This window comes from Hyperolius riggenbachi, chromosome 5 (genome assembly GCF_040937935.1).
Source record: "Hyperolius riggenbachi isolate aHypRig1 chromosome 5, aHypRig1.pri, whole genome shotgun sequence".
Classification (NCBI taxonomy): domain Eukaryota; kingdom Metazoa; phylum Chordata; class Amphibia; order Anura; family Hyperoliidae; genus Hyperolius; species Hyperolius riggenbachi.
In genome coordinates, this window is record NC_090650.1 from 443,471,388 (window position 1) to 443,488,373 (window position 16,986).

At 48.6% G+C, this 16,986-nt stretch overlaps 1 protein-coding gene across 2 annotated transcripts in view; it reads left to right on the forward strand.

Moving 5' to 3' along the window:
• The window catches only part of LOC137519253 (1-phosphatidylinositol 4,5-bisphosphate phosphodiesterase gamma-1-like), a 175,666-nt gene that overhangs the window by 79,955 nt on the left and 78,725 nt on the right, over positions 1 to 16,986 (forward strand). For both annotated transcript variants that reach the window (XM_068238128.1, XM_068238127.1), the window contains exons 6-11: positions 6,887 to 6,967; positions 12,705 to 12,739; positions 13,893 to 13,965; positions 14,593 to 14,694; positions 15,146 to 15,264; positions 16,785 to 16,870. In XM_068238128.1, coding sequence (XP_068094229.1) covers positions 6,887 to 6,967; positions 12,705 to 12,739; positions 13,893 to 13,965; positions 14,593 to 14,694; positions 15,146 to 15,264; positions 16,785 to 16,870 — 496 coding nt within the window. The remainder of the gene's footprint in view (positions 1 to 6,886; positions 6,968 to 12,704; positions 12,740 to 13,892; positions 13,966 to 14,592; positions 14,695 to 15,145; positions 15,265 to 16,784; positions 16,871 to 16,986) is intronic.

Below are 16,986 nucleotides of genomic sequence, written 5' to 3' on the forward strand. Positions count from 1 at the left end.
AAATTTAAAGAGACCCAAAACTCAAACTCAAAACTCACAGATAGCCGGCAGCTAACACAACTTCCCTAATAAAGGAGATTTTGGGATGCTGTGTTATCTGTTTGCCTGGGTCCTTGGATCGTATTCCCACCTTCCTGCCCTGCCCAGGGTCAGATTTAACTCTCAGCACCTTAAGCCCCGCCTCTCTAAAGATTCCACAACCTAAATCCCTCCCTTTGCAATAGTTAGGACTCCTCAAGAAACAGTTGTAGACCAAGAAGCAGATGGATGGCAAGACCTGCTGCAGTTCTCAGTGATACAGGGGATAGTGTGGAGGCTGGTAGGCATGAGTCGCCCTTTGCAAGAAAGGTGATCCTAGGGACGTGCCTGAAGTACGGCCCTGACTCTACCACATTCCATTCCAGAGGTGAAGCAATTGTGAATGTTAGGAGACATTGCTAGACTGCCATCCACTCTACAGGGGGCAAAAACCAGTCACATGCATGTCTAAACCATTGTTTATAAAATGAGTATGTTTTGCCCTCAGCCAGTGACAAACAAGAATAAATATTAAAGAGGCCCTGTAGTGATATATAGCAGAATGCAGTAAAGAGGCCCTGTAGTGACATATAGCAGAATGCAGTAAAGAGGCCCTGTAGTGACATATAGCAGAATGCAGTAAAGAGGCCCTGTAGTGACATATAGCAGAATGCAGTAAAGAGGCCCTGTAGTGACATATAGTAGAATGCAGTAAAGAGGCCCTGTAGTGACATATAGCTGAATGCAGTAAAGAGGCCCTGTAGTGACGTATAGCAGAATGCAGTAAAGAGGCCCTGTAGTGACATATAGCAGAATGCAGTAAAGAGGCTCTGTAGTGACATATAGCAGGATGCAGTAAAGAGGCCCTGTAGTGACATATAGCAGAATGCAGTAAAGAGGACCTGTAGTGACATATAGCAGGATGCAGTAATGAGGCCCTGTAGTGACATATAGCAGAATGCAGTAAGGAGGCCCTGTAGTGACATATAGCAGAATGCAGTAAAGAGGACCTGTAGTGACATATAGCAGGATGCAGTAATGAGGCCCTGTAGTGACATATAGCAGAATGCAGTAAAGAGGCTCTGTAGTGACATATAGCAGAATGCAGTAAAGAGGTCCTGTAGTGACATATAGCAGAATGCAGTAAAGAGGCCCTGTAGTAACATATAGCAGAATGCAGTAAAGAGGCCCTGTAGTGACATATAGTAGAATGCAGTAAATAGGCCCTGTAGTGACCTATAGCAGAATGCAGTAAAGAGGCCCTGTAGTGACATATAGCAGAATGCAGTAAAGAGGCCCTGTAGTGACATATAGCAGAATGCAGTAAAGCGGCCCTGTAGTGACATATAGCAGAATGCAGTAAAGAGGCCCTGTAGTGACATATAGCAGAATGCAGTAAAGAGGCCCTGTAGTGACATATAGCAGAATGTAGTAAAGAGGCCCTGTAGTGACATATAGCAGAATGCAGTAGAGAGGCCCTGTAGTGACATATAGCAGAATGCAGTAAAGAGGCCCTGTAGTGATATATAGCAGAATGCAGTAGAGAGGCCCTGTAGTGACATATAGCAGAATGCAGTAAAGAGACCCTGTAGTGATATATAGCAGAATGCAGTAGAGAGGCCCTGTAGTGACATATAGCAGAATGCAGTAAAGAGGCCCTGTAGTGACATATAGTAGAATGCAGTAAAGAGGCCCTGTAGTGACATATAGCAGAATGCAGTACAGAGGCCCTGTAGTGACATATAGCAGAATGCAGTAAAGAGGCCCTGTAGTGACATATAGCAGAATGCAGTACAGAGGCCCTGTAGTGACATATAGCAGAATGCAGTAAAGAGGCCCTGTAGTGACATATAGTAGAATGCAGTAAAGAGACCCTGTAGTGACATATAGCAGAATGTAGTAAAGAGGCCCTGTAGTGACATATAGCAGAATGCAGTAGAGAGGCCCTGTAGTGACATATAGCGGAATGCAGTAAAGAGGCCCTGTAGTGACATATAGCAGAATGCAGTAAAGAGGCCCTGTAGTGACATATAGCAGAATGCAGTAAAGAGGCTCTGTAGTGACATATAGCAGAATGCAGTAAAGAGGCCCTGTAGTGAAATATAGCAGAATGCAGTAAAGAGGCCCTGTAGTGACATATAGCAGAATGCAGTAATAAGGCCCTGTAGTGAAATATAGCAGAATGCAGTAAAGAGGCCCTGTAGTGACATATAGCAGAATGCAGTAAAGAGGCTCTGTAGTGACATATAGTAGAATGCAGTAAAGAGGCCCTGTAGTGACATATAGCAGAATACAGTAAGGAGGCCCTGTAGTGACATATAGTAGAATGCAGTAAAGAGGCCCTGTAGTGACCTATAGCAGAATGCAGTAAAGAGGCCCTGTAGTGACATATAGTAGAATGCAGTAAAGAGGCCCTGTAGTGACATATAGCAGAATGCAGTAAAGAGGCCCTGTAGTGACATATAGCAGAATGCAGTAAAGCGGCCCTGTAGTGACATATAGCAGAATGCAGTAAAGAGGCCCTGTAGTGACATATAGCAGAATGCAGTAAAGAGGCCCTGTAGTGACATATAGCAGAATGTAGTAAAGAGGCCCTGTAGTGACATATAGCAGAATGCAGTAGAGAGGCCCTGTAGTGACATATAGCAGAATGCAGTAAAGAGGCCCTGTAGTGACATATAGCAGAATGCAGTAAAGAGGCCCTGTAGTGAAATATAGCAGAATGCAGTAAAGAGGTCCTGTAGTGACATATAGCAGAATGCAGTAAAGAGGCTCTGTAGTGACATATAGTAGAATGCAGTAAAGAGGCCCTGTAGTGACATATAGCAGAATACAGTAAGGAGGCCCTGTAGTGACATATAGTAGAATGCAGTAAAGAGGCCCTGTAGTGACCTATAGCAGAATGCAGTAAAGAGGCCCTGTAGTGACATATAGCAGAATGCAGTAAAGAGGCCCTGTAGTGACATATAGCAGAATGCAGTAAAGAGGCCCTGTAGTGACATATAGCAGAATGCAGTAAAGCGGCCCTGTAGTGACATATAGCAGAATGCAGTAAAGAGGCCCTGTAGTGACATATAGCAGAATGCAGTAAAGAGGCCCTGTAGTGACATATAGCAGAATGTAGTAAAGAGGCCCTGTAGTGACATATAGCAGAATGCAGTAGAGAGGCCCTGTAGTGACATATAGCAGAATGCAGTAGAGAGGCCCTGTAGTGACATATAGCAGGGTGCAGTAAAGAGGCCCTGTAGTGACATATAGCAGAATGCAGTACAGAGGCCCTGTAGTGACATATAGCAGAATGCAGTAAAGAGGCCCTGTAGTGACATATAGCAGAATGCAGTACAGAGGCCCTGTAGTGACGTATAGCAGAATGCAGTAAAGAGGCCCTGTAGTGACATATAGCAGAATGCAGTAAAGATGTCCTGTAGTGACATATAGCAGAATGCAGTAAAGAGGCCCTGTAGTGACATATAGCAGAATGCAGTAAAGAGGCTCTGTAGTGACATATAGCAGGATGCAGTAAAGAGGCCCTGTAGTGACATATAGCAGAATGCAGTAAAGAGGCCCTGTAGTGACATATAGCAGAATGCAGTACAGAGGCCCTGTAGTGACATATAGCAGAATGCAGTAAAGAGGCCCTGTAGTGACATATAGCAGAATGCAGTACAGAGGCCCTGTAGTGACGTATAGCAGAATGCAGTAAAGAGGCCCTGTAGTGACATATAGCAGAATGCAGTAAAGAGGCCCTGTAGTGACATATAGCAGAATGCAGTAATGAGGCCCTGTAGTGACATATAGCAGAATGCAGTAAAGAGAACCTGTAGTGACATATAGCAGGATGCAGTAATGAGGCCCTGTAGTGACATATAGCAGAATGCAGTAAAGAGGACCTGTAGTGACATATAGCAGGATGCAGTAATGAGGCCCTGTAGTGACATATAGCAGAATGCAGTAAAGAGGCTCTGTAGTGACATATAGCAGAATGCAGTAAAGAGGTCCTGTAGTGACATATAGCAGAATGCAGTAAAGAGGCCCTGTAGTAACATATAGCCGAATGCAGTAAAGAGGCCCTGTAGTGACATATAGTAGAATGCAGTAAATAGGCCCTGTAGTGACCTATAGCAGAATGCAGTAAAGAGGCCCTGTAGTGACATATAGCAGAATGCAGTAAAGAGGCCCTGTAGTGACATATAGCAGAATGCAGTAAAGAGGCCCTGTAGTGACATATAGCAGAATGCAGTAAAGCGGCCCTGTAGTGACATATAGCAGAATGCAGTAAAGAGGCCCTGTAGTGACATATAGCAGAATGCAGTAAAGAGGCCCTGTAGTGACATATAGCAGAATGTAGTAAAGAGGCCCTGTAGTGACATATAGCAGAATGCAGTAGAGAGGCCCTGTAGTGACATATAGCAGAATGCAGTAAAGAGGCCCTGCAGTGATATATAGCAGAATGCAGTAGAGAGGCCCTGTAGTGACATATAGCAGGATGCAGTAAAGAGGCCCTGTAGTGACATATAGCAGAATGCAGTACAGAGGCCCTGTAGTGACATATAGCAGAATGCAGTAAAGAGGCCCTGTAGTGACATATAGCAGAATGCAGTACAGAGGCCCTGTAGTGACATATAGCAGAATGCAGTAAAGAGGCCCTGTAGTGACATATAGTAGAATGCAGTAAAGAGACCCTGTAGTGACATATAGCAGAATGTAGTAAAGAGGCCCTGTAGTGACATATAGCAGAATGCAGTAGAGAGGCCCTGTAGTGACATATAGCAGAATGCAGTAAAGAGGCCCTGTAGTGATATATAGCAGAATGCAGTAGAGAGGCCCTGTAGTGACATATAGCAGGATGCAGTAAAGAGGCCCTGTAGTGACATATAGCAGAATGCAGTACAGAGGCCCTGTAGTGACATATAGCAGAATGCAGTACAGAGGCCCTGTAGTGACATATAGCAGAATGCGGTGAAGAGGCCCTGTAGTGACATATAGCAGAATGCAGTAAAGAGGCCCTGTAGTGACATATAGTAGAATGCAGTAAAGAGACCCTGTAGTGACATATAGTAGAATGCAGTAAAGAGGCCCTGTAGTGACATATAATAGAATGCAATAAAGAGGCCCTGTAGTGACATATAGCAGAATGCAGTGAAGAGGCCCTGTAGTGACATATAGCAGAATGCAGTACAGAGGCCCTGTAGTGACATATAGCAGAATGTAGTAAAGAGGCCCTGTAGTGACATATAGCAGAATTCAGTAAAGAGGCCCTGTAGTGACATATAGCAGAATGCAGTAAAGAGGCCCTGTAGTGACATATAGCAGAATGCAGTAAAGAGGCTCTGTAGTGACATATAGTAGAATGCAGTAAAGAGGCCCTGTAGTGACATATAGTAGAATGCAGTAAAGAGGCCCTGTAGTGACATATAGTAGAATATATAGTAGAATGCAGTAAATTATTGAGGCTACCCACTTTTATGGTAATTTTCCTGGTTTCTGTATCGGAAACCCTTCCTATATCTATGTATTGCTGTATATTACTATATTAATATTACTAGCCTAGGCTGTTTAGCTATACAGAATTTTTCTCCCAGAGCATTCTGGGAAACCAGGTCTTTTTTGTACTGGCTAAATTATTTATAAACTAGTAAAAAGGCCCGTCCGGTAAGAAACGGGCGCTAAGCCACGGCCGCTAGCATCCGCAATGCGCGCACAGACGCGTCCCACTTGCTCATCCCCCAACACTGTCTGAAGTATATGCACACAGGGAGATGTTGCTTGGCAGTTGGAAAAAGCTGTTCTTTCTCACAATGCAATGAGGTTCTCAGACAGCAAACTGTCCCGTCTGTAAGTAGGGACAGGATGCAGAGACAGGAGGCAGAGACACAGGGACAGGAGACACAGGGACAGGAGACACAGGGACAGGAGACACAGGGACAGAAGACACAGGGACAGGAGACACAGGGACAGGAGGCAGAGACACAGGGACAGGAGACACAGGGACAGAAGACACAGGGACAGGAGACACAGGGACAGGAGACACAGGGACAGGAGACACAGGGACAGAAGACACAGGGACAGGAGACACAGGGACAGGAGGCAGAGACACAGGGACAGGAGACACAGGGACAGGAGACACAGGGACAGGAGGCAGAGACACAGGGACAGGAGACACAGGGACAGGCCGCAGAGACACAGGGACAGGAGACACAGGGACAGGAGACACAGGGACAGGACGCAGAGACACAGGGACAGGAGACACAGGGACAGAAGACACAGGGACAGGAGACACAGGGACAGGACTCAGAGACACAGGGACAGGAGACACAGGGACAGGAGGCAGAGACACAGGGACAGGAGACACAGGGACAGGAGACACAGGGACAGGAGACACAGGGACAGGACGCAGAGACACAGGGACAGGAGACACAGGGACAGGAGACACAGGGACAGGACGCAGAGACACAGGGACAGGAGACACAGGGACAGGAGACACAGGGACAGGACACACACACAGGGACAGGACGCAGAGACACAGGGACAGGAGACACAGGGACAGGAGACACAGGGACAGGACGCAGAGACACAGGGACAGGAGACACAGGAACAGGACGCAGAGACACAGGGACAGGAGACACAGGGACAGGAGACACAGGGGCAGGACACAGAGACACAGGGACAAGAGACACAGGGACAGGAGACACAGGGACAGGACGCAGAGACACAGGGACAGGAGACACAGGGACAGGAGACACAGGGACAGGACACACAGGGACAGGATGCAGAGACACGGGTTTTATTAGATAGGATGAATATTGTAAATAAAGGATATTTTCACTTGAGTTCCGCTGTAATTTCTGTCCTCTCTTCCTTATCGCAGGAGATTGAAGCCCGCAGTGACCTTGCCTTCTCGCACTTCATCCTCTTCTATAAGAACCTGATGTTTGACTCTCAGAAATCGGTACGTGTCGCCGCCAGACTCCCATTAATATTCCGCCGTCTCTCCCTGGTCCGGGGAGCCCCCTGACTGAAATGCTAATTCTCCCTCAGTGACAATACGCCATTGTGTGTGTGCCAGTGTCACTGTTTACTGCAGTGTGGGAGTGAGAGCAGCGGCCTGGGCCATCGCTGGGCATAGAACGGGGGCCTGGGCCATCGCTGGGCATAGAACGGGAGCCTGGGCCATCGCTGGGCATAGAACGGGGGCCTGGGCCATCGCTGGGCATAGAACGGGGGCCTGGGCCATCGCTGGGCATAGAACGGGGGCCTGGGCCATCGCTGGGCATAGAACGGAGGCCTGGGCCATCGCTGGGCATAGAATGGGGGCCTGGGCCATCGCTGGGCATAGAACGGGGGCCTGGGCCATCGCTGGGCATAGCACGGGGGTCCGCAGGGAGCGGTGAGAATGAGAGCTGGGCCATCGCTGGACGTAGAACGGGGGTCCGCAAGGAGCGGTGAGAATGAGAGTTGGGCCATCGCTGGGCATAGAACGGGGGCCTGGGCCATCGCTGGGCATAGAACGGGGGGCCTGGGCCAATGCTGGGTGTAGAACGAGGGCCTGTGCCATCGCTGGGCGTAGCACGGGGGTTCGCAGGGAGCGGTGAGAATGAGAGCTGGGTCATCGCTGGATGTAGAACGGGGGTCCACAGGAAGTGGTGAGAATGAGAGCTGGGTCATCGCTGAACATAGAACGGGGGTCTGCGCCGAGCGGTCAGAATAAGAGCTGGGTCATTGCTGGACGTAGAACGGGGGTCCGCGGCGAGCAGTCAGAATGAGAGCTGGGTCATCGCTGGACGTAGAACGGGGGCCCGCAGCGAGCCCTCAATACACCGCAGAGTTATCCCTCACACGTTCCTAGTGCTGCCTGCCTGAGTGTGTGAAAGTCGTATTATCACCATCCTCTCTATAAACTTCATCCGCAGACAGATCAGCCATTGTGTGGCGTCCTCGGGCCGGCTTATCGCAGAGATCTCACATAAAGGCTTATTCAGCGGGAGTGTCACATGGCCCCTTTGCTTCCGCTATATAGAGCCAGGTGGCTGAGAGCTGCCAGTAAATCCTCCTGGCGGTTCTGGGCGGGCGTCCCGCCATCTCTGCACCGTGTTTACTACCAGAAGTCATGGCTGTAATTATCTGTGTTCAGGTGACCATTAACGGTACATTCTCCTCAACTATCGACCGTGCGATCCATCAGATCGGGCTCTGTTTATGGGGTCCATCGATGGCAAACGATTGTTCTATTGATCGTTCCGGTGATCTGATTTTCTGATCAATCTTTTTAGTTGGATTGTTTACTATCTACCCCTCCAGCTTTGTACGTGTGTTTAACTGTTTAAATGCTGTTTTGCTACCATTTCTTTTTTGGAGAGGGGGTATTAGGGCTTTTTTTGTGTGAAAAGGTGGTGACAAGAAATTGGTAATCGTTTTTTCAGATGACTCCTTTCTTTATAAATAAGGCCCTTTCTGTGAGTAAGCCAGTGACAGGTCCTCTTGTACATCTGGTGCAGTGATGTCACATAACATTGGCCTAAATTTTACACAGTGCTGCACATGGCGATGGCCCACATCTGGCGCAGTGATGTCACATGATGATAGGCCACATCTGGCCCAGTGATGTCACACGATGATGGGCCACATCTGGCGCAGTGATGTCACATGACGATAAGCCACATCTGGCGCAGTGATGTCACATGGCGATAAGCCACATCTGGTGCAGTGATGTCACATGACGATAGGCCATATCTGGCGCAGTGATGTCACATGACCATAGGCCACATCTGGCGCAGTGATGTCACATGACGATAGGCTACATCTGGCGCAGTGATGTCACATGATGATAGGCCACATCTGGTGCAGTGATGTCACATGGCGATTGCCCACATCTGGCCAAGTGATGTCACATGATGAATAGGCCACATCTGGCGCAGTGATGTCACATGATAGGCCACATCTGGCGCAGTGATGTCACATGATAGGCTACATCTGGCGCAGTGATGTCACATGATGATAGGCCACATCTGGTGCAGTGATGTCACATGACGATAGGCCACATCTGGCGCAGTGATGTCACATGACGATAGGCCACATCTGGCGCAGTGATGTCACATGATGATAGGCCACATCTGGTGCAGTGATGTCACATGACGATAGGCCACATCTGGCGCAGTGATGTCACATGACGATAGGCCACATCTGGCGCAGTGATGTCACATGATGATTGGCCATATCTGGCGCAGTGATGTCACATGACGATAGGCTACATCTGGCGCAGTGATGTCACATGACGGTAGGCCACATCTGGCGCAGTGATGTCACATGATGATAAGCCACATCTGGCGCAGTGATGTCACATGATGATAAGCCACATCTGGCGCAGTGATGTCACATGGCGATTGCCCACATCTGGCGCAGTGATGTCACATGACGATAGGCCACATCTGGCGCAGTGATGTCACATGACGATTGCCACATCTAGCGCAGTGATGTCACATGGCGATGGGCCACATCTGGTGCAGTGATGTCACATGACGATAGGCCACATCTGGCGCAGTGATGTCACATGACGATTGCCACATCTAGCGCAGTGATGTCACATGGCGATAGGCCACATCTGGTGCAGTGATGTCACATGACGATAGGCCACATCTGGCGCAGTGATGTCACATGACGATAGGCCACATCTGGCGCAGTGATGTCACATGTTCATAGGCCACATCTGGCGCAGTGATGTCACATGACGATTGCCACATCTAGCGCAGTGATGTCACATGGCGATAGGCCACATCTAGCGCAGTGATGTCACATGGCGATGGGCCACATCTGGCGCAGTGATGTCACATGATGATAGGCCACATCTGGTGCAGTGATGTCACATGATGATGGCCCACATCTGGTGCAGTGATGTCACATGATGATAGGCCACATCTGGCGCAGTGATGTCACATGACGATAGGCCACATCTGGTGCAGTGATGTCACATGATGATAGGCCACATCTGGTGCAGTGATGTCACATGACGATAGGCCACATCTAGCGCAGTGATGTCACATGGCGATGGGCCACATCTGGTGCAGTGATGTCACATGACAATAGGCCATATCTGGCGCAGTGATGTCACATGATGATAGGCCACATCTGGTGCAGTGATGTCACATGATGATAGGCCACATCTGGCGCAGTGATGTCACATGACGATAGGCCACATCTGGTGCAGTGATGTCACATGACGATAGGCCACATCTGGCGCAGTGATGTCACATGACGATAGGCCACATCTGGCGCAGTGATGTCACATGATGATGGCCCACATCTGGTGCAGTGATGTCACATGATGATAGGCTACATCTGGCGCAGTGATGTCACATGATGATAGGCCACATCTGGCGCAGTGATGTCACATGATGATAGGCCACATCTGGCGCAGTGATGTCACATGACGATAGGCCACATCTGGTGCAGTGATGTCACATGACGATAGGCCACATCTGGTGCAGTGATGTCACATGACGATAGGCCACATCTGGCGCAGTGATGTCACATGACGATAGGCCACATCTGGCGCAGTGATGTCACATGACGATAGGCCACATCTGGCGCAGTGATGTCACATGACGATAGGCCACATCTGGTGCAGTGATGTCACATGACGATAGGCCACATCTGGCGCAGTGATGTCACATGACGATAGGCCACATCTGGCGCAGTGATGTCACATGGCGATGGCCCACATCTGGCGCAGTGATGTCACATGACAATAGGCCACATCTGGCGCAGTGATGTCACATGACAATAGGCCACATCTGGTGCAGTGATGTCACATGATGATAGGCCACATCTGGCCCAGTGATGTCACATGATGATAGGCCACATCTGGCGCAGTGATGTCACATGATAGGCCACATCTGGCGCAGTGATGTCACATGATGATAGGCCACATCTGGCGCAGTGATGTCACATGGCGATGGGCCACATCTGGTGCAGTGATGTCACATGATGATAGGCTACATCTGGCCCAGTGATGTCACATGGCGATTGCCCACATCTGGCGCAGTGATGTCACATGACAATAGGCCACATCTGGCGCAGTGATGTCACATGATGATAGGCCACATCTGGTGCAGTGATGTCACATGACGATAGGCCACATCTGGCCAAGTGATGTCACATGATGAATAGGCCACATCTGGCGCAGTGATGTCACATGACGATAGGCCACATCTGGCGCAGTGATGTCACATGACGATAGGCCACATCTGGCGCAGTGATGTCACATGACGATAGGCCACATCTGGCGCAGTGATGTCACATGACGATAGGCCACATCTGGCGCAGTGATGTCACATGATGATAGGCCACATCTGGTGCAGTGATGTCACATGACGGTAGGCCACATCTGGTGCAGTGATGTCACATGATAGGCCACATCTGGCGCAGTGATGTCACATGATGATAGGCTACATCTGGCGCAGTGATGTCACATGACGATAGGCCACATCTGGCGCAGTGATGTCACATGACGATAGGCCACATCTGGCGCAGTGATGTCACATGATGATAGGCCACATCTGGCGCAGTGATGTCACATGATGATAGGCCACATCTGGCGCAGTGATGTCACATGGCGATGGGCCACATCTGGTGCAGTGATGTCACATGATGATAGGCCACATCTGGCCCAGTGATGTCACATGGCGATTGCCCACATCTGGCGCAGTGATGTCACATGACAATAGGCCACATCTGGCGCAGTGATGTCACATGACGATAGGCCACATCTGGCCAAGTGATGTCACATGATGAATAGGCCACATCTGGCGCAGTGATGTCACATGACGATAGGCCACATCTGGCGCAGTGATGTCACATGACGATAGGCCACATCTGGCGCAGTGATGTCACATGACGATAGGCCACATCTGGCGCAGTGATGTCACATGACGATAGGCCACATCTGGCGCAGTGATGTCACATGATGATAGGCCACATCTGGTGCAGTGATGTCACATGACGGTAGGCCACATCTGGTGCAGTGATGTCACATGATAGGCCACATCTGGCGCAGTGATGTCACATGATGATAGGCTACATCTGGCGCAGTGATGTCACATGACGATAGGCCACATCTGGCGCAGTGATGTCACATGGCGATGGCCCACATCTGGCGCAGTGATGTCACATGACGATAGGCCACATCTGGCGCAGTGATGTCACATGACGATAGGCCACATCTGGCGCAGTGATGTCACATGACGATAGGCCACATCTGGCGCAGTGATGTCACATGACGATAGGCCACATCTGGCGCAGTGATGTCACATGGCGATTGCCCACATCTGGCGCAGTGATATCACATGGCGATTGCCCACATCTGGCGCAGTGATGTCACATGACGATAGGCCACATTTGACGCAGTGATGTCACATGGCGATTGCCCACATCTGGCGCAGTGATGTCACATGGCGATTGCCCACATCTGGCGCAGTGATGTCACATGGCGATTGCCCACATCTGGCGCAGTGATGTCACATGACGATAGGCCACATCTGGCGCTGTGATATCACATGGCGATTGGCCACATCTGGCGCAGTGATGTCACATGGCGATGCGCTGGCGGGTATTCCATCCATTCATAGCCTGTATATATTTCCATGGTCGTTATTTTAGCGATGTAATTTCTCTCTGTTTCCCTCTCCTCGCAGATCATCGAGCAGCTGGAATTGTCCTTTCCGTTACGGTGAGTCAGGATTGTGTGTCTGTAGCGTGCAATTAATGCATGACGCTCGCAGATCTCTCCAGACGGGGGGCGTATGTGAGCTGCGTGCGTCTGTGATGATGCATGTCCATAAATAATCCCCTCTCGTCTACCGTCTCTATTCGCTCAGCATTCGCTGCTTTCTTTGGGTGATTTTTTTTTTTTTTGCTGTTATTTTCAGTCAATTGTGCTAAAATAGGTATAATAGACGAGGAGATGCTGTCTATAAATAGCAGTGGGAGCGCTGCCATCTGCTGGCCGGAAGCAGAACAAGCAGTGTGGCTAAATAGTAACTGCATAAGATATGACGGAACAGCACTTTATTACAATGAACATGAAGTGAGAGGGATATGAAGGCTGCCATATTTATTTCCTGTTAAACAATACCAGTTGCCTGGCAGCCCTGCTGGTCTAATTGGCTACAGTAGTGTCTGAATCCCACCAGAAACAAGCATGCAGCTAATCTTGTCAGATCTGACTATAATGTCAGAAACACCTGATATGTTGCATGCTTGTTCAGGGGCTATGGCTAACAGTATTAGAGGCAGAGGATCAGCAGGACAGCCAGGCAACTGGTATTATATGGCAGCCTCCATATCCACTTTGCTTCAGTTGTCCTTAAAGTGAACCAGAGACGAAGCACCATCATGTATTTTTCCATATATATCAGTGGGAACATTAGAGAAAACACCTACCTTGCTTTCTGTTTCATCCTTCATTGCTCAGCCTGATTGTTATCAGCCCTGATCAAATCCCAGACTGAGCATTCAGTCTGGCTTTGCTCGGGAATCATTATAGCTGAGTCTGTCTTCTCTGATGTATTTTTAAGCCCAAGCCTGCCCCCTTGTGACTCTGCTATAATGACTCAGCTATAATGATTCCTGAGCAAAGCCAGACTGAATGTTCAGTCTGGGATTTTATCAGGGCTGATAACAAGCAGGCTGAGCATTGAAGGATGAAACAGAGAGCAGCGTAGGTGATTTCTCTAATGTTCCCACTGATATACTGTAGTGTATATGGTAAAATATATGAGGGTGCTTCGTCTCTGGTTCACTTTTAGAAAAGACTGCTGCAGGAATGAGAAGCGGTTTTGTTTCAGGAACACTAACTACCGTGTCTTCGTGTTTTGTGCCAGGAATGTGGACCGGCCATCTCTGTGCCAGATCTCACTCTACGATTTCCAGCGTTTCCTCCAATACGATCAGAAGGTGAGCGCCAGACAAAATAATGGCAATACAGCAGTGCTGGCACTAGATCTGGGGTGCTGAATAACCTTGTAAAGGGCACCTGTGCTCAAAGTGGAAGCAGATCCATCGATATATGCAGAGAGGAATCGAGCAAGTAGATACCAATTGTTCAAGCTTTATCTTAGAGTTCATTCAATTAAAAGCACCAGACACGATTGGTACAGCAGTGGAGTGAAATACAAACTGTGGCTTAACACGTTTTACTGGGCTACCGCTTCCTCAGAGGCCCTGTGCAGAGTGACCGCTGAAGAAGCGGCCGTCAGGCTGCTGTTTGTTCCTCACCTCACTGCTGCCCTCTTGTGTCTGGTGCTTTTGGTTGACTGAACTCTGGAATGAAGCTGGAACAATTGGTATCTACGTTGCCGGTTCCTCTCTGTAGATATTTTTAGTTCTGCGCTAGATGTATCGTAAGAATAAATTACCAGCACAGCACTGTATACGGCTGTAGGTTACCGAGCGGTGCCTCGTATTCCGGGCTTTAGTACCGCTGGTTTCCGGCAGTCGGCACAACGCGAGCCAGCGAATGAGTGATCCGCGTTCCGCCATGTTCCTCGCCGTGTGATGCCCATTGTCTCTCTCTCATCACAGGAAGCCTGGGCAAGTGACCTTGGTAAAGTGAGGGACTATCTATGCAGTTATCTCCGGGATACAGAGGGCGAGATGTCCGAGCAAGCGCTGCAGCTGGACGAGGTGAGATGTCCTCTCAAACCCCCAAAACACCTCAGCTGAACACTGATAAAGAGGCCCTGTAGTGACACATAGTAGAATGGAGTCCCAATGTTATGTGAATTATACTAGTGTCAGCACCAGAAACACTTCCTATATCTACATATTGATATGTAACCCCACCCTAACAGTGATGTTTTGCCTAGGCTGTTTTACGCGGTGGAATACAGCCCCTTCCCCCCCCCCCCCCATTCTTCAGTAATGCACCTGCCGGCTGTAACGATGACTAAATCATCTTTAGTCAATCACCGACTAATCAAAAATACTTCCTGCCAATGTTTGACAGTTTCGACTCTAAGCATTACATTTTCACACAAACAGGAGTCATTTGCATCTCACTGAGGACCTCTAGAGGAGTTAACATTGACCAAGTTTAGTGTCCTCTGTTGGTGACGTTGTCTGTCTTCTCCCTCAGTTCCTGATGTACCTCTTCTCCAAAGAAAACGGGATTGTGGATTCTAAGTATGACACGGTGGTTCCCGAGGACATGAATTACCCATTGTCCCAGTACTGGATCTCCTCCTCACATAACACGTAAGCTGGACCTCGAAGTGTGTCTGCTGTGTGCATGGCTGTTCTTCTAGGCCAGTAGAACCTGCCTCATTGCTGGTATGGACAGTAGTGGAAGGTCCTCAATAGAGATGACATATTGCAGTCCAACATGGCTAGGGTGATATAGAGGAACTCTACCTTAGAAGAATCACAGAGACAGTGGGGGCCCACATGGTGTAGTATGTTAGTATGGGCATAAAGTGCAGGTATTTCGAGAATAATACTCACAAAATGAGGTTGCTATTCAGGGCAACCAACCAATAAGGCAGGTGGGGAAAACAGTCCTCTCCACTCCAGGTCTCTTGATGTTCAGTCGCTCTCTTGAGAAATCCCATTGTCCTGACTGATTGCCATCCTCCGAAGGACAACAGGGAAAGAGAGGAGCCTAGAAGTGATCAAATATATTAACAACAATAAAAGTTTTGAAAAAAGGGAGGTGACTTACCTCAAGGATGGCGCAATTTTTTAGTGGATAAACAGGAAATTTTATTTTCACTATGGCAACGCCTTTGGTGAGTACTTAGGACTGACTTCCTCAGGTGAAAAAAAATCAGTCCCTGAGGAAGTTAGTCCTATGTACTCACGAAATGCGTTGCTGTAGAAAAAGGGGCACAAAGGTAATTTGGGTGCCCAACTTCAGCTAGTAGAATATTGGTAACATTTACAGATATTCTACATTTTAAAAGTGTAAATTAACATAGTAAAATATTGGTAAATAATTTAAATGTTACTACTTCTCTTAAATGTTAACACTTCTCTCACACAGAACCCTCCCTCCCTAAGCATCAACATCATTGTTTGTAAAGCGCTTTTCTCCCATCAGACCCATGGCTTGTCTCCATTCAGTAATTAGTGACAGGATAGACTTTGCCACGGAGGAAAGAGCTACATGTCTGTAAATGCCTAACTGAACAGATGAGCTCTCCATCTGGATTTAACCCCCTCCAGGGATGGAGCTGTCCTGACTGAGTGGGGTAAGGAGTTCCATAAGGTAGGGGCAGCACCACAGAAGGTTTTGAGGTAGATTTTGGAAATGACCAAATGATCAGACTTTCCTATTGACAGTAATGTAAGATATGCAGCCATGGCTGGGGCCGTACTGTACTACTAGGTCAGTGAATAAGAGGGTCTTGAGTTTCTCATTAAATAACTGGACACTTTTTGGAGAAGGCCTTATTACACCTGCAAAGCACACAAAAAAGCACAAGCAGTTTTTTGCTTGCGATGGGTTTTCCAGTTTACTTGCAGGCCTCAATGGGACGTGCAGTGGGGGCAAGGACATAACTGTAGATTGTAAGCTCAGTTGGGGAGGTCCCCCTCCTTCTCCCGTGTCATAGCTTTTACCTGTTGCATATGCAGATATGTCTTTTTCTCCCCTGTTTATTGCACTGCTCCAGATAGTATAATACTGCAAGCAGCTCCATTTCCCGCTTGTAGTTTTGTATTTGCTGATTTCCAATGTATATTGTACAATACTAACCCCCCGCCTGTCCTCCCCGCAGATATCTGACAGGAGACCAGTTCTCCAGCGAGTCGTCCCTGGAGGCGTACGCACGCTGTCTGCGCGTGGGCTGCCGCTGCATCGAGCGTGAGTGACTCCGCCCCCAACCTGCTCAAACGCCATTTACCAAGGTCGGCCAGGCTGGAGATACCCGCTGAGAATGAGGGGATCTGTCAACCTGGCCTGTGTTAAAGGAACACTAT